A 23,138-nucleotide genomic window follows, 5' to 3' on the forward strand; every position below is an offset into this window, starting at 1 on the left:
CTGTAATTAGGACACTAAAATTCAGAGAGGTTAGACCACTTGCGCAGGGATGCACAGCAAGTAAGTTTGAACCCAGGCTGTTACTTCGGAGCCTTCGCCATACTGCTGGTTCCCCCTCAGAAAGGGGACCTCTGGTGGACGCATGCAGAAGCTGCAGGCAGAGAGCTGGAACCCCAGCTCCTCCCCATCCCCTGGTTGGTGGAGCCAGGATTCTAACAGCCTAAGGTAAGAGCCAGAGCTGGGGCACCTGCAGGCCAGGTAAATGAGCAAAACTGCCAACTAGCAGGAGCCTGCATGATCTGAAGGGGCAGCAGAAATCAGGTCATTGCCACCAGATGGAAATTCAGTGCCTTGTGTTCAACAATTCGGCTTTTTCGAGAGAAGCCAGAGATCTGGAGGGGTTTTATGCAAACTCTTTATGCTTTTAAATATTGGCTCAAAATTTTTTTTTGCAAACACCGTATCAGACAAACAAAAATTGTGCATCAGATACAAGGAACAGCTTGGAGGCCACCAGATTTCAGCCCTTGGCTGAGATGATTTTGTCTCTGTATTCACCCCGCTTGATAAATAATTGGTCCCAAAAGCCTCTAAAAAGTGGATTGGCCCTTGCAAATAAAATGTACTGTCTGTAGTTATACTTGACCTTTCATTTTAAGGATATTCACATGAAAATTCCATCCTGGGAAGGAAATAAAGGAACATAGAATCATACACCATCAAATGAGCATGCATGAGGTGGGGGCAGGGGCAGGGATGGAGGAATATGTGGGTCCTTCATCTAGCTCAGCATCTGGTGGGTTCAGGCGAGCTCACATAGAGGTCAAGGTCTGAAAAAGACAAAAGGTGGAAGACAATCTTCCGGGCCTCTTCAAGCAAGAAGAAGGGTGCACCATGAGAAATGGCACTTGGTCCTGCAGGCAAGGGGGACACCCCCTTGTCTACCCAGCTCAGCGAGTCCCCAGCAACAGACAAAGGAGGAGAAAGCACAGTGCTTCCCACCTGCTCCAGAGTCCTTCTGAGCTGCATTCTCCTGCCAGCACCATCCACTCACTAGCAGGGGAAGTCGCTTCATCTCTGAGCCTCAGATTCTTGCTCTGCATAATGGCGATAACTGTCCCCACCTCAAAAGACCATTGTGAGGGTCTGAACAGCCTCAACAGTTGAGATCCTGGGTGTAAAGCCCTTAGGACAACTCCTGGCCCCAAATATTCAGTGACTGGTTTCATTAGGAAGGCCTGGACACTGGAAAGAGTGGGGACCTGGGATCCAAGAGGGTAGGAAAATCTCACTATCCTTGAGATTTTAAGGATGTGGTCCACACCTGTTACTTCCAAAGCTTTCAACAATAATAACAAGCTGACATTTGCTGAATGCTATTAGGTGCCCAAATGTGAGCGGAACATTTTAGATGGACCATCTCATCATATCATTCTAGCTACTTCAGAAGAGGAGACAATCATTACCCCCATTTAACAGATGAGAAAACTAACGCCCTCAGTCGGTGGTGTCCAATATGGTGGCTACCAGCCACATTAATTAACATTAAAGACAATTAAAAATTCAGTTCATCAGTCACATGAACTAATCACAATTCAAGTGCCCAAGAGCTCCCTGGGTCTGGTGGCCACTCCATCAGACAGCACAGATATAAAATATTTCCAACACTGCAGAAAGTTCTGCTGGACAGCACCAGTCTAAAAGGTAACATGACTCGGCCAAGGTGACTGAGCTAATGAGTGGCAGAGCTGAAAGAGGATCCAACTGAGCATAGAACCATATTCTTAACAACCCACTTGGACAGCATCAGAAATTCTCTGCGCCTTCCTCCAACACATATTCATTGGGGGCTTACTATGTGCCGGGCACAGGCAAAAACCCGCTGTGCAGGGGGCTGGCTTCTGGCCAGTAAGGGGCAGGGGGCAGGGGGCCGGGGGCCATCTCCAGTCACCTCCAAGACTTCCTTGCGCACATCGACGATCCGGAACCAGTGCCGGAGCTGGGGGAAGCCGTCCAACTCGGCGTTGCGCTCCTGAAGGGCCACCTTCTTTTTGCAGGACAGCTGACGGCTGAAGTACTTCACCAGCTTGCTCTGCGGAGACACAGATGAGGACAGAGGGCGGGTCTCAGAGGCACGGCCAAGGGAGGATAAACAAGAATCTCCCCACTGCCCCCTCCCCGCCCGAAACCCATCCAATGCCTATGTTAAAGACTGGTTTAACTGCAGGGAGGAGGGGCACACAGGGGTGTCACTGTATTGGGGGGCCCTTGGGCTGCAATCACGTACATTTCCACTGCATAGATCCTTGGACCCAAAGATTCCACTTCTAGGAACTCACTTAGAGATGCCGTTCTGGGCAAGAGGACTATAAAAGAATATTTCTTACAGATTGGCAAAAGATTGAAAACACTCTGAGGGTCCGTCAGCAGGAGACTCATAAATGCAGGTACACAAGGGAACTCTATGCAGCTATAAAATAAAATGAGGAAGCGTGCTATGTACTCATACAGAACAATCTCCAAGATACATTGTTACATAAAAATGCTCTCCCATGCATGTGGGCAATGTCTACATTTATGTATCTTTGTAAATGCAGACACTCTCTGGGAGGATTTCTAATAACCTAGGGAAGGGAAGAGTGGGGTGAGGAAGAGGGGTGGAAGAAACATTTTTGTTTGTTTTTACTTTAATTTTTAATTAAAGCAGAGTCAACATACAATATTATATTAGTATCAAGTGCACAACCTAGTGATTCAACAATTATATACATTATGCTGTGCTCACTACCAGAAGCAGATAAGCATAGTGACATTTGTCACCGTACAAAGTTATTACAATGGTATTGACTATATTCCCAATGCTGTACTTTTCAGGGGAGGAAGAGGTGCAAACTTCCAGTTATAGAATAAATAAGTCACAGAGATTAAAAGTACAGCAGAGAAACATTTCATTGAAATCCTTTTGTACTACATGAATCTTACATGCAAATATTCACAAATTCACGAATACTTATAGGATGAGATGGACATGAACTCATGCTATGGAGAGATGCCACGACACAAGAAAGGAAAACTAGTTATGTAAAAACTAACATTTGGCACACCTCTCTCACTTACAATGTATTTCTAAGGACAGTGCTCCTGTAGGGTTTTATACTAAAGAAATAATTAAGAATATTCACAAAGCTTTGCTCTAAATTGAAAAGAGCCACGAAAAATTGGAAACAATCCAACTCTTCAACAATAGGGGATGATGTAAGTACATTACAATATAGCTCTATGATGGCATATCATTAAAAATAAGGTATAAAATATGTATAATATTTATAATGTACAAATCATGCATTAAAAATGTATAAAACTATATGTGTAGAGATGCACAGAAAAAGCCTTGGGAGGGTATATGACAAAATATGAGCAGTAGTTATCTCTGCTAGTAAGATTATAGGTGATTAAGATTACTCAGATTAATAATTATAATTAAGATTATTAATGAGATTATTAATAAATATTAAGATTATTGATAGAGATTTTTTCTATTTGCTTCTCTACAGCAAAATTAGAAAATATGAAGTATATGTATTACCTGCTTATTAATGCAAAAAATGTTTAGATGGCCTTGGCAAAATTTCTTTAACACCGATACTATCCAGTGTCACCAAGAATGAGAGAAACCATTGAGAATGCCACTGGAAGGCATTGATTTTTGTCTCAATGTTTTAATAGTCTCACTTCTAGGAATCCACCCTACAGAAATACTTATATATGTGTGTACATGGGAATAAAGGCCTGGCTCGTTACTGCACCACAATAATTTTAAAGACTTGAAAAGGTAGATTGAAACATATTGACTCGGGAAAATCTCCAAGATTTTCATCTTCAGTGAAAAAGCAATCTGCAAAGACAGCATATACTATGATTACATTTATATTTTTAAAACTCTGTGTGTGTTGGGGTGCCTAGCTGGCTCAGTCCGATGAGTGCATGGCTCTTGATCTCAAGGGTTGTGGGTTTGAGCCCCATGTTGGGTGTAGAGATGACTTAAAAATAAAATCTGGAAAACCATGTTTAAAACGGTACATTAACCGAGGGGTGCCCAGGGGGTGCAGTTGGTTAGGTGTCCGACTCTTGGCTTCAGCTTAGATCGTGATCTCTGGGTGGTGAGACTGAGCCCCATGTGGGGCTCTGCGCTCAGCACAGAGTCTGCTTAAGACTCTCTCTCCATCTCCTTCTGCTCCTCCCCACCCCCTGCTCTCTCTCAAATAAATAAATAAAATCTTTTTAAAAATAAAAAAATAAAAAGGTCCATTAACTGAAAAATTAAGTATGAATGAATTACAGCACATCCATAGGATGGAATACTGTGTGAACTTTCAAAAACAAGGTAGATTTAGATATGAAAACTGTCTCCAACAGTTACCACTCTCTCTCTCTCTCTCTCTATTCTAGTAAGTTTCAGGACAAAAGAGGTCTCAGAATTATAACTTTCTTTGCCGCACAGAAAAGAAACCCCTGCAATTAACAGCAAAATGGATCGCTCAGACCCTGAGATCATGTCACCTATTACTGGCAGTAAGCATGCCCAGCAGGCTTGCTCCTTTGCACTGATTTAAGTTGAGGGCTTATTAGTAATTGCAAAAATAGAAGAGCACAATATAGAACCAGAGAAAGAGGACTCTACTGTAAAGTCTTTAATTTTTTTTTTTTTTCCATGCCCGTGTGTTGGAGTAAGAGGCGGCATCAGGGAGGGGCTAGGACCTTGGGCACCAGAATCAGGCTAACCTGGGCTCCGGTATCCACTGCGCTCCTCAGCAGCCAAAGGACCTCAAGCAAGTTTCAAAACTGCTCTAAACCTCGGTTTCCTCACCTGGAAAGTGAAGGTTCAAGTGTACCTACTTCACAGGATTGTGGGGAGAGTTAAAAGGGATTATTCATGCAAAGCGGTGCTGAATGCGTAGCAACAGTGCTGATTTTGCGCTCCATAAACTCACAAGCATCTGCCACAGTTTCCTGGGAGGGGTTATGCCCCAAATTTACTAACTCTCAGTACCAGAAAAAGTCTTTCTGATAAATTAAAATTAATCTCTTTCAAAATACGTATTCTTTAAAGATCAAATGTATCCTTTCTCCAATGTTTAAAATATACAAAGTTATACTGCAAAGAAAGGTACTTTTAGTTGGGTTAAACTAAAAACTGTCTTCCTAACTCATTATTTAAATCCTGATTCTGAAATTCACAGGATTTAAATCTAAGCAACTTACAGAAATTGCTTAAAAGGAATACATGCTTACTTTATTAACTATATCTATAAATTTGGGATTTTTGCTAACTGGCCTTCCTCAAGCTTTTCACCTAAATAAATACAGTTTTACTCTTCATTATTTTATGCCTTTATGTGCCCATGTTGGATTTCAAATATGGCGAAAGAAATAAGAATGTGGTTTCTTGACATAAATAAAAACGATAAAAACAATGTGGTTTCTTGACTTAAAGAAAGAAACAAAGAAAGCAACATCATGTCTTTCATACCTTTATTTTTTTAAGTTTTTATTTAAGTAATCTCTACACCCAGCGTGGGGCTTGAACTCACAACCCCAAGATCAAGAGTCACACGCTCCACCAACTGAGCCAGCTAAGTGCCCCAGTCTCTCATATTTTTGATTAAGCATTCATTGTCACAGAAGACTGAAAAACCAGACTGAGCCCTGATGCTGAATGGCAGGAGCCAGGGAGCCATGTCACAACCCCGCTCAAACACCCATTCTTGAATAGCAGATCTCCCAAGTGTGGGTCACACTGATAACTTGAGGCATGGCATTGAGTGACAACGGGTCGCATAGTAAGCATGTTCTCTGTCCAAATCTCTCTTCAGCTATCTGACCATATATCAAGGAGACAGTCTCTGTCCAGTGATGCTATGTCTTTAACACCTAGCATGTTCTGATCTCTGTAACAGAGAGCAGGACATAGACTCATAGCCTTGGGCAGGTAACAATAGTGAGCACAGTGTAATATGACACCACTTTTTTGTTTGTTTGTTGTTTTTTTTAAAGATTTTATTTATTTGTCAGAGAGAGAGAGAGAGAACACAAGCAGGGGGGAGTGGCAGAGGGAGAGGGAGAAGCAGGTTCCCCGCTGAGCAAGGAGATGGTCAGGACTCGATCCCAGGACCCTGAGATCATGACCTGAGCTGAAGGCATCCCATGATACTACTGTTTTTGTTGTGTTGATTTTCTTTTTTTTTTTTTTAAGATTTTATTTATTCATTTGAGAGAGAGAGAGAGAGAGAGAGACAGAGAGAACACAAGCAGAGGGAGAGAGAGAAGCAGACTCCCCGCTGAGCTGGCAGTCTGATGCGGGGCTGGATCCCAGAACCTGGAGATCATGACCTGAGCCGAAGGCAGAGGCTTAACCATCTGAGCCACCCAGGTGCCCCTGTTGTGTTAATTTTCTTGATTGCCTTCCATTCATGGCAAAGTGATACTAGTTTTCCATTATAATAGTTGTATAATGTTTATTTTTAAATACATGTATGTTTTTAAAAATTGAGTGGGTTTAAAGAACATACACATGGGGCGCCTGGGTGGCTCAGATGGTTAAGCGTCCGCCTTCGGCTCAGATCGTGATCTCCACGTCCTGGAATCGAGCCCTGCATTGTTGGGCTCCCAGTTCAGTGGGGAGTCTGCTTCTCCCTCTCCCTCTGCCTCTCCCCTGCTTGTGCTCTGTCTCTCTCTCTCAAATGAATAAATAAAATATTTTTTAAAAAGAACATACACAGATACAGCAAAAAGCACAATGGTGGGGTCAAACTAATGAGTTGGGGAAACACTATTCTATAGAATAACATTCAAATTCAGACATTATTCAGGGCTCAGCTGTAGTCCATTTCTCCTTCCTTACCTCTTTCATTTCCATGCAATTCCCTAAACACATCACCTCAAATGTCCCCCCTCTATGATTTTGTTCAGGTCCCCCATCTAGAAGTCATTTCTATACCCACCTGTGGTAGATTGTAAAGATACCCCGATTCCTTTATGCCTCCTGCCTCCATACCCTTTGCAATGTGCCCTTACAATTAACTCACAAACGAGGCAGAGTCTGTGCCCACAACCCTCCAATCGGTTGTGAAAGTTTCTCACCTCAGCCAATAGAAAAAGGCTTTGCATGGTTCCACTTGCTGCCTTGGATCTGCCATATCCATGGGAATGTGTCCAGGCTGGTCAGTTAATCAACCGAAGGAGGATGGACCAGGGAGAGCAAAGCCAAGTCTTCCCCAACATCCCAGACAAAGCCAGCCATCTCAGCTCAGGCAAAAGCCAAGTGTTCCCAGGCTGTTGGCTGTGAGTGAACCCAGCCAAGATCAGAAGAGCCAGGAATCTGCAACTGATCCCCAGATGCATGGTCAACAAATGTTTATGTTGTCTGCAACTAAGGTTTGTGGTCGTTTGTTACGGAGCATTACTGGGATGCACAGCTAACTGATACACCACCCCATCAACTCCTAGAAATCTGATTTTTTTCTCCAAAGTTCATCTCAAATGTCATCTTCTCCAGCAAGAACTTATCAAATCTTCCCTCGCATTTTATTTTTACCTACTCCATTATAATATTTATCACAGTTTTTTCTTGCATTATAATTGGCTAGTAACGAAGACACTGGATATCTTAAAGGGCTGAGGAGCCCTTTCTAGATTTGGAAGCATCAATGAAACAAGAACAATAGTAGAAATAAAAGGACCATTATTGAGCACTTCCATGTGCCAAGCCCACGCTGAAGGGCTACCACGCATCATGTCAATATATCCACACATCCCCAGGGGCTAGATGCTGTTGAGATCTACATTTTACAGATGGAGAAATTCGGCACAGAGAAGTTAAGCGATTTGTTCACGATCACACAGCTAGTAAGTAGAGAGCTAGGATTCAAACCCAATCTGACTCCAAGGCCGCAATACTGCAGAAAGGATAACTTTATTTTAATGTTAATTATTTAATGAGCACATGTATACCTTTTCCTTGTGGAAAAAGCTAGACCATTTCGGATAAGGCCAAAGCTCCCTTTGTCCACTCAAACTAATGCTGGTCCTCTTCTCCCTGGACATAATGGAGGTAATCACTGAGACTAGTTTGGTGTCCATATTTCCAGACCTTTTTCCTATGCCTCTATGCATTTCCATACGTGTGTGTGTGTGTGTAAACTTTGCAGCATAGGTGGATGTGTAGGGTTGTTTTTTTTCCCACATAAATTGTATCTTACTTTTTTCACCCAGTAGCAAGCCTGGAGCATCTTTCCCTGATAGTTCCTACAGATCTAACTCATTCCTTTTAATCTTCTGCATGAGGGATTCCTTTGATACCAGGGTCAAAAGCCCATGATGTGAACGGTTCTGTGATATCTGCTGGGGGCATCTTTGTCGGCTATGATAGAGCATTTTCAGGAATAACAGCCCCGAGAGCAGCCACCATTTACTAAATATTTGCAATGAGCCTGGGGCAGTGGGACAATTGCTTTGAATGTGTCTGTTCATTTTTAATCCATGAGACAATGTTGGCTGTGAGGCTGGTATTCTGAGCCTATTCTGTGAACGAGAACCCTGAGGTGTTGAGAGGTTAAATCACATACCCAGATCCACAAAACTACTGAAGCTGGGGAGCCAGGGCAGGAGCCCAAATCTCCCTCCCTTTACCAGGGTGCTGCACTGAGTTGCTCACAGGTCCTTCCCACTGAACTGGAAATCCAAAGTCGGGTGTGGACCCCTCACTCATCTTGGGAAGGCTTCCAGGGATTGTGGGAGAAGTGAGTTTCTAAATTCCAGTTCCGAGGCTTTGGCGAGTCATGTCCGCTCCCTGAGCCTCTCCTTTCTCATCTGTAAAATGGGCATATACCACCACCTCCTGCCAAGGCATCACAGGAGATGCTGTCTGTGCAGAAGGCAGGCTGAGCCCTCATCCGACACAAACACCATGTCCTGACTGTCTGTGGAAGGAATGCTTGAATTCTGGGAGGTGTTTTCAGTGTCACCCAGAGACTGGACCTACACCTGCCTGGGACCAAGAATCAAGGGGCACCCCCACTATGATGCCTTAGGAACGGGGGAGAGAGAGACGGGTTCAAGAAGCAGATGGAGTAGGGAAGAGAGGCAAGGAGGGAAGCCACAGGACTGGGGCTTCCCCTCAAGGCAAATGGGAACAAGAGTCGCTTTTCGGGGACAAGAGCATGGCTAATCTGAGCAGGGAAAAACCCAGAAACCTGCCCTGAGTGTGAAGCTGGACTAGGCAGAAGTCATGCAATACTTCCCAAATGGGACGTATTCCTCTGGGAATCAGCAGCTCACCCACAGGGTCCCCAAGATTTGTGGTGTCGAATAATCATGGCTCTCAGCCAACAGGGGTTCTCCCCAAGCCAAATGCCATGAGAAACACTTTTTATGAATCGTCTTTACTCTGCACCGCCACTTGATGATGTAGGTCTAATTACTGCCCCATTTAGAGTTTAGAAAAGGTTAAATTGCATCTCTGGGTTATCATAGGTGAGATTTACTTGCTTATTTCTGTGCATGTATATCTTATCACCTTTCCATAAGCTTGAATTATTTATAGGATAATTAGTTACAAACCTCATGAAAATCAGACATTTACCAACAATAAAGACATGTGGGACATGGCCAATGTCAGCCACCTCATTAAATAAGTTCTAGATTTTTACTGCATTCATTTTTAATCCATTCAACAATGCTAGCTGGGAACAGTGCATATAGACACCATGTATATGAAGTTTACATGAAATCATGCATATAAAGCACTTAAACAATACCTGATATATACATGATATATATCTCTCATATATATGATATGTACATTGTCAACCATTTCATTAAATATGTATATAAAAGTTTATGTATAGCCCTATATTATACATTTGATAATTATATATAACTGAACTATATATAACTAATATAATATAACATATATACTTAGTATGTATTTTATAATAATAAGTATAGAGTATATATAGTATATACATATACTATTTTATATATAGATATATAATATCAGGTATTCTGCTAAACATTACATATACATTATTTCATTTAACCTTCACAACCCCAGAGATATCCCCATTTTACAGATGAGGAGACTGAGGGCCATAGAGCTTTAGCTGCTCTCCAAGGTATCAGATAATTTTACATATAAGCTTCCTCTTTCCCCCATTCCCTGACCATAAGAATCATCTGGAATCGTTTCTTGGCCTTTTGGCTAATATCAAGTGAAGAATCATCTGGAGGTGCCTGTTCAAAAATCAACCTTCCAGGCCCATCCCCTAGGAAGCCTGATTCAGTGAATCTGGGGAAGACCCAAGAATTCATAAAAACACAAGCACGCCAATGTCACTGAGTGTCAGGCAAGGGAGAAACATCCATCTACTGTCTAAATGATGGAATGAAAGCAGTTTGTTTCTTTGACAAGCTTAAGTAAGCATCGGGATCCTTGGACAATAAAACCAGGGCAGAAACCTAGTTCTGGAAGCCGGTGTGGCACCTGGGCGAACAGCCCCCTTCCAGGGCGGTGGGCTCCCGTGGGCAGCAGGCATTCACTGTGCGACTCCAAGGGACAAGACCCTGTCCAGGGCCCTGGGAATTCAAAGAGCACTCTACACCCCGTCCAGGACTGCAGGGGCTCCCAGTGGGGCAGACGGGACAGACGAGCAAACACAAATCATGAGGCCAGATGAGAGGAGCCAGAATGAAGAGCAGCCAGGCTTCGGCACAGGCACCAAGGATGCAAAATTAAGAGAACAGTCTCGTAGAGAGCAACTTGCCATGATTACAGGATGATAATGATGGGAGTTCTATGTTTATTCTAGGAGAAGTAAGGCCTGCCATTCATTCATTTACTGTGTGTATGTGCACGCGTGCATGTGTGTGCATGCTTGCGTGTGTGTGTGTGTGTGTGTGTGTGTGTTTTAAGGTGCTTTCTAAATACCAAGAGGGAGGGTTACAAAATCAATTACACATTCTAGGGCAGGGCTATTCAGCTATTCTAGTGTAGCCTGAAGACATGTGCTCTGAAGGCTGTGAAGGCCAGGCTCCTTCAGATTAGTACAGAAATTGAGAGCATTTAGTTACTTTGATAGCTATTGGACAGAGTGCTTTTCTGTCCGTTGAATCTAATATCGTCAAAGTGAGGCTTGCATTTTGTTTGGATATTTCGGTCCCCTTCATTTTTTCACTAAATTGTTTTATCATATTTCACAAAAGCAATGGCTACAAAGTGCCAGGAAAACAAAAAAGCTGATTCTTCAACCCAGAGGGTATGAGAGGCACTGACCTCCACACTCAGGGAATTTCAGTGATGAAGCTGAATCCCCTACGTCACTAAATAAATTACTTTCCACAATGTTTTCACGGATACTGCCTTATAAGAGAGCACCACAGCAATGCTGAAGTGGGTGTTAGTTTGTTATTGGCATGCTACAGATGGGAAACTGAGGTTCAGGGCCACTGGAATCCTGCCCCAGTTCACACGACTAAAGCAGCACCAGGTCAGGATTTAAACTCAGGGCCTGATTACCAGTCATGTGCCCTCTTAGCGATAGCTCTCTGCAGAAGCAGAGGGTCCAAACAGCCTAGAGGTCAAGGTTGAGAAGCACAATTGGAAATGGGTCTTTGCATGTCCTCACCCTGCCAGGTGTCCTAATTTATTTTTAGGTCACCCTCAATTCAAGTCCATGCAGAGCTGAACTGCAAAAGGTCCAAAGGTTCCACCTTCAGGTGAAGAAACACAGGGCTCCTGGAAATAGCACATCCATGCTGAGCCCACCACCCACCCTTGCCTTGCCCTGCCCGGGTGCAAAATAAGGTCTCTGGACCTGGGGTCTGAAGGGATCCCAGGAGTCTTGAGAGAGGAGACCAAGAGATGTAGTTCTCCAACTCCACACCAGGGGGCAGCCTGGCACCTTCCACCGCAGATGGAAAAATTTTCAGACCCTCCTGGATCTGAGCATCCTCAGTGCCTTATTACTGTACTCTGTATTAGCATGATGGTAAATTTAGCAGCATAAACAACAAAAAAAAAAGTTTAAAGTCAAGACATGTGACAGAGCTATAAATAATCATGTCTGAAATCTCTAATGTGAAATGGGGAACCTTTCACTTAGAATCTAAACCAAGATAAACCCTGGGACCCATGGGCAAGCCCCTGGGGTTCGGTTTGCTGAGCCCCAAACCATCATTGCTTAGGTGCTATTTTGTTTTAATTTTTTTTAAGTAATCTCTACATCCAACATGGGGCTCGAACTCACGACCCCAGGATCAAGAGTCACATGCTCTTCTGACTGAGCCAGCCAGGTACCCCCTAGGTGCTATTTAAAAAAAAAAAAAAAAAAGCTAAAGCAGAGTGTATGAAAGCTGGAAGGGAGGGCAGGGCAGATTGAGGATATTCTAAGTGATCTTTCACAAATCATCTCTCCTGTAAACCCCATGGCAATGTCAAGGGGAGGGTCTCCTCTCCCACCCATTTTACACACGAGGAAACTGAGGCTCAGAAATGTGGCATAACTGGCCTTACAATCCCACGGATGACGAGGCAGACTCCACAGCGCCCTGTCCCCCCCTCAGGGCTGCCTGTCTGCAAACACCCCACTATCACTACCTGCGGGCAGGCAGGCACCGGCTAGCAGCAGAGAGCTGAAGCCACGAACCCACAGCGCCCCCGCCTCTGTGCTTCTTCCCGCTGCCCAGAGCTCTCTCCTCCGGCTGCAGGCACAAATGGCACTCTCCTAGCCTTCGGTGCCACCCCTTCCCAACCGCCCCCCCGCCGTGTCACCATCACACCACCCTGCTTTTTTCCTCAGTAGCACTTATCCTTAGCCCACAAATGATCCTGTTGATCGGTTTCCATGGTTACACCCCCCATCAGCACCATCACACACACCCCCATCAGAATGCCAGCTCCAGAGAGCACCACGGGCTTGGCCCCCAGCAGGCACAGCGGTGTCCCCGGGACATTTTTCTGGGTGGTTCATCAGGGTTGGGGGGAGGGCCAGGCCCCTCCCAGGACGTCCCAACCCGTTTTCCAGTGGGCGCTGCTCGTTCAAAACCGGGGCCCCCCACCCCCGGCTCTGCGGCCAAGGCTCTGCGTTCCCCGGGCTGCAGCGGGGCCCAGCCAGGCGCCCCGACGCCTTCCCGCGGTTGCCAGGGCGACCATTGTCATAACATCCCTGGCGCTCGGCGGGGCCAGCTGACAGTGGAGAGAATGATTTGACTCGCTAACGTCTCAAGTAACAGGCCGATTTGCATCCACAGGCAAATTCCCAGCTGAGGGCTGGAGGCCTGGGAGATGGCACTCTTCCTCCTCTCCCTACCCCAGATCCGTTAGGGTGGCATCCCTCAGGCTGAAGCAGACAGGACCCACCAGTCTGGGCTGTCCCCCAGGGGTGCTGGAACCAAGCCCACTCCTTCAGAAAAATGCCCACAGTACGTGGCTTGGGGGTAAAGCCCTCAAGGCTGCTGGTGGCTTTTCCTTTTCTTTACATTATTATTGCTAATGAATATGACAAACAATGGGGGGGGGGGAGTTTCACTGATTTAATGAGCACTTACTAGATGCCAGGTCCTCCCCTGGTAACTTTCTCACATAGTCCATCACTATAATTTTAATATTTATGCTATAACAAAACATGTTAGAATACAGTAGTATATCTATATACTGTATAATATATATTTGGACATAAATCATAGATAGGAATTCATAGACATATAATACATGATACAATCAGAAATATAATAGTATGTATACTATATAGTATATATTTCTAATGATAAAACTGACATTTGCTGATCCTTCTTATATGCTAGCCTATGCCTACTGTTTCACTACGTCATTAGGTTACTAATGATGCTGTTACCAATACGCTATTACATAATAATATAGTCATAAACATAATCATAGCTAAGTTTTACTGAGCACTTACTATGTGCCAAGCATTGTGCTAAGTGCTTCATTAATATTTTATTACATACACACACGAAGGGCTAAGAGCCCAATTACCCCCATTATGAAGATGAGAAATGAGAGACTCAAGAGTAACAATGCAACTTGTCTGAAAGTCACATGGAAAACAAGCGAGGCCCGAAATTGCCCCCCGAACCTGTCCTGTTCCTTATTTCCACACCACAGGTTAAAGTGGTCCAACACAGCTTGCAGCAGAACCCCCTTGGGACGGTGTTAAAAATACACATGCTGAGCCCCTGCTTCCCCCAACCCACACATGCGGAATCAAATACTCTTGGGGACAGGGGGCTTCTCATTTCTTTTAAACAAGATCCCCAGGTAGTTCTGACAAAGGCAAAAAGTCCAGAACCACTGGCTTCGGGGTTTTTGATCACTCATTACCACTGCAGTGCCAATTAGGTGATCTGATTAAATTAATGAGTCTTGAGGGGCTGAAATTCCAGAGAGGGCGGGTTCAAGTGATGTACGTAGTACCAACAATCCTAAAAAGGAGGAGGAGCAGCAGGAGAAAAATAAGATGCAGGGTCCCCTAAGGCAAACTTAGGTTGGCCACAGGTGTAACCAATCCCAGCCTTTTTGGAACGAGGAGGGCCTGCGTGATAAATAATAACATGTGTTTTGTCCAGGGCTGACTTTAGGGGAGCAAAGCCAGTATATTGCCTTATTATCCACTGCCTGAACTATAGGAAAAGTAGAACTAAGACCCCAGAAATGAAGACCAGACACATCAAGGGGAAAAAACACAAAACCCATATGCACTAAAAGTAAGTCTCTTTGGGGCAACTTCTTCACTTTGACCATGGAAGCCTGCTCTGTCCAGACCCACACTGCTCAATAGACCAGCCACTCAGCACATGCGGCTATGTACAGGGAAATTAAAATGAACTAAAATTACACAAATATTTAACACAGTGAATAAACAGGACTAGGGCATCTTATGGGCACCACTGACCAAAAATCCAGAAAACAGAAAAAAAAAAAAAAATTCAGAAAGCATCCCTCACAGTCATTATGTGATGTCAGACAATCAGAGAATTCAACCCCCCAAAAATGTCATTAGAATTTGAGCTTAGGATTGTGTGAGACAAACTAGTTTCCTGAATGGGTTAGCACCTTTAAGTTCTGGGAAAATCTAGGATGAATAATAGACATATTTAAGATAATTAAAACCTATAGTATTACTATTTGAATTAAAGAGTCCGTGCCTTTAGAGTATTTATTTTCTATTCTCTTAAGGTTTTAAATAATTTGGCCAGTTAGAGTAAGAATTCACCTTTCTGGTTTGAAACGTGTAATTGAATAACTGATTTAGACGTGCATTTGACATTGAAATTGTATTCAATTTATGTACACTATTAGGAAGTGGCTTAAGGCCCAGCATATTTGTAAGTTTGATTTTTTAGATTTCTATGCACTATATAAATAGTTGGGAAGGCTTGTCTGTCAACAGAGCACTTTAAAGAAATTCCTGTATATCAAATTTATAAATACAGTTTACATTGTTTGGCGATGTTTAATTCACTACAGTTGTCAGTGGAAGCAAATATAATACAAAATCCCCTGTATGTGATTGCAGAAATTTGCTAGACTGACACGAACAGAATAATACTGTATATACACTGAATTAAAAGCACAAGCGGAGGGGCGCCTTGGTGACTCAGTCGGTTGGGCAACCAGCTCTTGGTTTTGGCTCAGGTCATGATCTCAGGGTCCTGGGATCAAGTCCCACATCGGGCTCCTTGCTCAGCAGGGAGCCTGCTTCTCCCTCTGCCTGCCGCTCCCCCTGCTTGTGTTCTCTCTAAGTAAATAAAGAAAATCTTAAGAAAAAAAGATTTGCAACATTGCCTCAATGTAAAACGCAGGTGCAGGCTCCCCAAGGACATGGGGGATAGGTATATATGAAGCCGATTTGAGTGGGAGAGTTAGAGAACAGAACAGGGAATACTGGCTGTGAAATTTACCCCAGAATGAAGAGAGTCCATTAAATCCTTCAGGAGGAAGCACAAAGGCCATAAACGCATCCACTAACCCTTCTCCATTTTATTTTATAAGGATATAAGGATTTTTGCCAAATTCTCAATATTACGGTCACCCTGACCCCCGCTCAATACTGAGTAGCTTCAGATGGAAATCAGGGAGTGGTTCAAGTGATTTTGATTTTTTTTCCCCAGTTGATAAATTTCGCACACACAGGAAAAGATTCTGACCCCAAAATACAGCTGGAAAATTTCAAGTTAGCCGGAAAGTGGTCCAGCCAAGATGAACCATACATCACTATACCCTTTGAATGCACGGGTGATGAAAGACTAAAATCAAAGGCAGGGGCCCGGCTTTCAACTCCCTGCTCAGCAATTAAGTTGCTATGGGACCTCTCATGGACTCGTTTTTCTATCCATTAAATGAGAGGTTAAAAAAGGGTTGCTCTCCAGAGTGACTCCAAGTTCAAAAATTCCAGGATTATTCTTATAGGTGACACCAATGGGGGAAGGGCAAAAGTATCCTTTGTAGGTTTACGCTAGTCTCAGCCTTGCTGGGCAAGGAGAAGCATGTTTGCATGTCTCTGTGCTGCACCTGGGACCTTGGCAACAGTGTTCAGAAGAGAACATTCGCCAGGCAGGTGGGGCTCAGGGTTGGGGTGTGAGCCTCCTGGTTTTGCATTGCAAGCAAAAAAACCTCCAAGCAGGGAGGCTCTCACACACATTCCTACCATGGATCAGCAAAGGGAAATCATAGAGCAAGAAGAGTTCCAAGCTGGGAGTTGTTCAGAAGACCAGCTTCCCGTCTGGCTCTCTCCTGAACAAACTGATAGAACCTCACTCAGCCAATCACTTAAGCCAGCACTGTCCAGTAGAACTTTCTGTGATGGTGGCAGTGTTCTACATCTGTGCTGTCCAAGATGGTAGCCAGTGGTCCCATGTGGCTGCTGAGTCCCTGAAATGTGGCTACTGCTTGTAACTGAGGAGCTGAATTCAAAGTTGTATTTAATATTCATTAATGTAGCTTTAAATAGCCACAAGCAACTGACCAGTGGCTACCATCTTGGAAGTAAGATGTAACCTTTTCTCCATGGCATTTCTTCTCCCCATTTTCCTCCCCCTCAGCAAAAAGCCATACCTAATCCCTTCTATTCTCCAGGTGTGTTTAGGGGTTGAATAAAGGGATGACTACAAAGAGCTAAGGATTTGCTGAGAGAAGGTCCCTCCAGAGGTGTGAGGTGGTTCTGCCAAGCTGAGCTTGGGGCATTCTCCCACTCAGATCTTGTTGCAGTCATGGACAAAGGCCCAAGGTCCTGAGAATGTCACCCAAGACCTTCCTTTCCCATGGCCTCAATGCTTTCCATTTATCCCCAAAAGATGCATTCCATAGATTCCCAGGGCACACTGAGTACCATCCAAATGCCTTACCCTGGTCTGCGGGGCCCTGGCCACTTCTCCCCTATTATGAACCCCACAACCCCTTACTCCAAGTCCACAAGAAGACCCACTGAATGAAACTGTGGGAGTGACACGGCAATGAGTTCTTCACAAGGTGATTCTGATGCACATTCTGGCTCGAGGGCACCTGCTCTAGACCCTTCTGTACTTCTGATCTGACCTCCCTGCCTTTTGACCTCCTGTTTATCCTTCAAGTTCAAGCTCAAATGCTCACTCTCCCTGGAAGCTCTCTCTCTTCCCCACCCAAAAGTATACCTTACCACCCTCACCACCTAAACCACAGTGTTTATGCTTGCCACCTATAATATATTGTCTGTATTAGGGTTATTTATATTCATTTCCTAATTCCCCCACCAGATTTTACGTATTGAAGGGGAGGGGGCCTTGTCTTTGTCATCTTTGAATTCTCCCTGCTATGAACATAGTGGTTGCCCCCTGGGAAATCATTAATCCATACAATGGATTCATGAATGAATGAAGGCTGTGCTCACATGAAGAAATGAAAGGCCTTCTCCATGCACAAAACCCACAGCTGCCTCATGGGTCCTGGGTTTGGATTCCCAGCCTGGACTCCCGATTACTTTTTTTGTTTTGTTTGTTTTGGCTTGTTTGGGGGTGCAGAGGGGGTTTGGTGAAAAAGAGATACAAACACAAGAGATTGGCAACTCCAACCATCTGCTACTAACCTAGCAATGAGGTTGTTGACAGGAGAGAGAAGTGAAAAGCTACTTTCCACAGAGAAAGAGAGAGAGAGAGAGATTCTTTTCCTCTTGTGCCCCTTTTTATATGGTAACCATGCTACCACTGTGCCCCGCCCCCCCAGCCCCTGCTGTCCCTTTCCTCCAAGTGTCTCCACAGCTAAGAAATGGGGACAGCAGGCTCCATGCTTCGGGCTCTTTATGTATCTTCTCTCAACCTACAAAGTTGGCCTCACTGCCAATATGAGGAAAAGAAGAAGTCAGTGGACTTGCTTGGCACTAAGTCTAGCTGGGCAGTGGCACAGCTGACCCTGGGGCCATCTGGCTCCGAAGCTGCAGTTCTTCCACAAGCCATGGCAGCCAGTTGAGTTGGTAAGAGATGGAACCAGGGGCCGAGGTTGTGGATTCAAGTCCAGCAAGGTCAATTAGGGACTATGCATCTTAGAATAATTCGTATCATTTAAGGTCGTGACAACAGAGAGAACAGGAGACTGAATAGCTTAGGGGGCCCCAGCCTCTGTACCACAATCCTATTCAGGGCCCTGTAAGGGGATGTTGTAGTATCCTGTGCACATTTACAGAGGACACATATTTCCCTGAAATCCCACAGGCAGCTACAGGCCTCAGAAGGAAAACACCTCTAAAAGGCAACTCTAAAACGCCAGACCACTTAAAGAGGAAAGCACCTTGCAGCTCCCAACAAGTCCCCCCTCTCAAGGAGCTCGGAACGTAGAGAAGTGAAGAGGTAGATGCACAGCTCCTTCACCTGATTGTAGGGAGTAGTGGGTGCCACAGTAGAGACACAAGCAAGGTGCTCCAAGGATGGAGAGATGATGTCTGGGAAGGACAATCTGGGATAATTCTCTGGAGGAGGTGACATCCAAAACAGGCCTTGACAGATACTTACAATTTCCTGTGTTCCAAATCACTATTCAATTGTCCACTACACACCCACAAACATACCCACACTGGCTTCCACGTGAGCAGAAAGGAATCTTGTGTGGATTGGAGGTTGAATTAGATGAGTCTTAAGGTTCCGTTCAACCCTGGAATCCCATGATTTCAGAGATCTGACCTAACTATTCTTCTGTCCACTGATGCATCCATGCAACCATTCATCCACCATCTGCCCATCCACCCATCCATCTACCCATCCATCCATCCATACAACTATCCATCCACCATCTGTCCATCCACCCACCCATCCATTTGTGCAATCATCCATCCACCATCTGTCCATCCACTCATCCATCCACCCACCCATCAATCCATGCAACCATCCATCCACCATCTGTCCATCCACCCATCCATCTACCCATGCAACCATCTGTCCATCCACCCATCCATCCACCCATCCATCTATCCATGCAACCATCCATCTACCATCTGTCCATCCACCCATCCATGCATCCATGCAACCATCTATCCATCATATAAGCATTTCACTCATGGTACTTGCTTAGCACCACATAACGAAAACACAGGGAAGCCAGGATTGACTCCCATTTTGAACATGAATGACATCATAGTGGGCACATCATGCTATGTATAGCTGTTACATCCAAGTGATATAAATTTCTATTACTACTCTTAATAATAAGGTTCGTTTATAACCAAACACATAGAATAAGATAAAGTTTTCAAGTGTTTCTCATAGTATCTGGCACATAGACGACAATGAATAAATAGCCGATTTCAAGGAAGTGCCAACCACCATGCTAAGGCCTGGAATAAAATAGTCAACAAGGCATACTTGATCGCGGCTCTTATGGAACTTGTATTTTTGTGGGAAAAAGAGATGACAAGTAAACATAAATAAGATAACCACAGATTGTGATAAATGCTATGGTTTCAACAAAGAGCTTAGAGCTCATAACAGGGAAGGATGGTTTGTTAGCTGGACCAGCCTAAGAAGTCTCCCTACAGAGGAGGCCAGGTGTCCACACACAGCACATACAAAGGTTCCGAGGTGGGAAAGCACTTGGCATGTTTCAAGAACTGAGAGCTGGAACATCATGGGTGAAAGAAAAAGGAGATGAGGTCAAAGATACAAGCAGGAGCCAGCTCATGTAGGTCCTATTACAGTCATGGCAAGGAGGTGGATTTCAATCCTATGCGGTGGGGAATTGCAGAAGTTTTGTAAGTGTGGAGTAACATTATTTAATAAAATGGGTAAAAAATCTCATTTGTCCTGCAAAGCAACTTCGTGAGAGATGCTTCTGGCCAACGTCATCATCATGCCCATTTTACAAAGGGAGAAAGCGAGGCACCAGTTGATCCTGTTCAAGACCTGCAATTCTGTAACCCACCCAGCTAGCCATCTGGGCCTCCTCCTGCCTCTAAACGGTGAAGCCCCTCCCACAGATGACACCTCTGCACAATCCTCAATCCCACAGCAAAATAACACAACAAAAGAGAGAAGAAAAGAAAGCATGAGACCAAGGATGAAGAGAAATCCTGTCTCCAGCGAGGCCTCTGCACAACGTTCATTCATAAGCATGGACTTGAGCTGGGATGGACATTATGAGCTCTGTATCAGAGAGGCAAAACTCTCAACTATGCCAGCTTCCGCTAGAACTAATTTCAGGAATTTCTGAAATTCCATTACTTGGCGTGGTGGGCAGGGGGAGCCATCTCAGCATCCTGACGGCCAGCCAGGCCACATCTTCAGTTTCACCAAAAGGTGATAATCAGAAGAGATGTCATCCAAAACGCTGTCTCCAGCTGAGGAAGCACACCATCTTCTATTTCTGGAGGTTGTGCACTTTGTTGTAACTTTACAAAAAATAATCTAGCGAGAATGATCAAAAATGCAACTTATATATTCTCTGGCCTCTGCAGCTATTGTAGATTGAGTAGAAAGGAGAAATGTCAAAGGGCTACACGGAATAGATCTCTGGACAGCCCAGCTTGAGGAAGGCGGCCCTAGAACTCATCTCACTTCTCTGTCACCCTCTTCGCTACCATCTGCTCTAGTCCTTCTCTTTACATTAAGCCCCCCAGCAATGAAGGGGGGAAGAGGCCACCATAGCATCCGCCACGGAGAAAACATGCACATCACTAAGGCCCTTCTGTCCTCCTTCACGGGGTGCAGTAGGTAATGGCAAAGGAGGCCCCTACTGGGAGCAGGGAGGACAGGTCCCAGCTAGGTATCCTTGGACACATGACCTACGTGGGCCTTGGATTCCACCACGATGGGCATGATCACCACAGCCCTGGTGGATGCAGACAGGGAAGCCCAGGCTCAGCGAAGCAAAATGATTCCTTCAGGCTGACCCAGCTAAGAGGTGGCACAGCTGGATTGAGAATCTGGGTCTTTACGAAGAAGGTTGTAGTCGTCATTGCTGCCCCTATTTCATGAGTGTTCACCACACGCTGGGCATCGTGCTAGGCACTTGACATATGTGCCTCATATAACATGCACAACAACCCTATGAAGTAAGTATGATGATTCATCACACTGATGAAGTGGACAGAGAGGTGAGACAGTTTGCCCAAGATCACACAGCCAGGAAAGGTGGAGCAAGGAAATGAAAACAGAAGGTCTAGCTCAGGGCCCAGGCACCTAACCATTAGGCAACCCTGCCAGGGTTCTCTCTGGGGAAAAAGTGTTTGTGTGCATTCATGTGTGTACATTACATATAGGATATACCTATCATCACACATGCATGTATACATATGATATATAATATACACATTATAGTCGGGGTGCCTGGGTGGGTCAGTGGGTTAAGCGTCTGCCTTTGGCTCAGGTCATGATCCCAGGGGCCTGGGATCGAGCCCTGTGTCATGCTCCTTGCTCAGCGGGAAATCTGTCTCTCCCTCTCCCTCTGCCTCTCCCCCCTGCTCGTGCTCTATCTCTAATAACCAAATAAAATCTTTAAATATATATATATACACACACATATTATAGTATACATATATGCATTTATATAATATACATACATTATATATAATTTACGCACACATATAGATATGTGTAAGTAATTATTATATATATCCTTTTTCTTTGCTATATGTATTTTATGTCATAAACATCTACTATCCGGGTTATTAAAAAAAAATAGGTCATCCCCTAGGATAGAGAAAGAATATCTTGTCTTCTAAGAAGAGGCAGAGATTGGGGAGGCTGCCCATGATGTTTACAGGAAGGCCCACTTTGGTCAAAATCCAATACACACAGGGCACCATGTATAAGGGCCAGTGACCAATTCCTAAGAATCCAACCTATCAGTGGGATGCTCTGTTTTAGGAAACAAAGACCTTATTTTTTTTTTTTTAAGACTTTATTTATTCGAGAGAGAGAGAGAGAAAGCATGAGCGAGAGTGAGAGAGAGCATGAGCAGGGGGAGGGGCAGAGGGAGAAGCAGACTCCCCGCTGAGCAGGGAGCCCAACTCAGGACTCGATCCCAGGACCCCGAGATCATGACCTGAACCGAAGGCAGACACTTAACAGGCTGAGCCACCCAGACGCCCTTAAAGACCTTATTGAAAGTAGCTTCAAAGATTTATCTTTTAGTTACAGAGCAAGAAGTCCAGAAGCACAGTGGCTGCCAGGCGTGGTCCATTCAGTGGCTCATGGCTGATATCAAGGACCCAACGTACAAGGTAAAATGACTTCTCTCCTATGGGCACAAAACGGCTGCAGCAACTCCAACTTGACAAAAAAGTGCACAGCATTCTCTCCAGTGCATCTCTGAATGAGACAAACCTTTGCCAGGAACCCTCCTCCATGACACTCCTGCCGGATGAGGAGGGCCATTTGGCTATGGTCAACCAATCACTGCAAGGAGAATGCCATTGGCTTATACCAGTCCTGAGTGAACTGTTTCAGGGCGTGCTACTCAGATAAACCCAAACGAAATCGGAGTAGGATTCAGGAAGCAAGGAGGAAGGTGTGTGGCTTTGGAAAGACAAGTGAAAGTGTCTGCCACATTCTGTGTTTGCCTCAAGAAAGGCTGAGTGTTGAGCGCCTGGGTGGCTCAGTTGGTT

General features: G+C 44.7%; 1 protein-coding gene across 1 annotated transcript in view; it reads right to left on the reverse strand.

Moving 5' to 3' along the window:
- KSR2 (kinase suppressor of ras 2) overlaps positions 1–23,138 on the reverse strand; it is a 400,598-nt gene that overhangs the window by 316,512 nt on the left and 60,948 nt on the right. Inside the window, exon 2 of the mRNA XM_035017093.1 lies at positions 1,952–2,092. Within this exon, the coding sequence (XP_034872984.1) occupies positions 1,952–2,092 (141 nt within the window). The remainder of the gene's footprint in view (positions 1–1,951; positions 2,093–23,138) is intronic.

This window comes from Mirounga leonina, unplaced genomic scaffold (genome assembly GCF_011800145.1).
Source record: "Mirounga leonina isolate KUSES-001 unplaced genomic scaffold, KU_Mleo_1.0 Mir_171, whole genome shotgun sequence".
Classification (NCBI taxonomy): Eukaryota; Metazoa; Chordata; class Mammalia; order Carnivora; family Phocidae; genus Mirounga; species Mirounga leonina.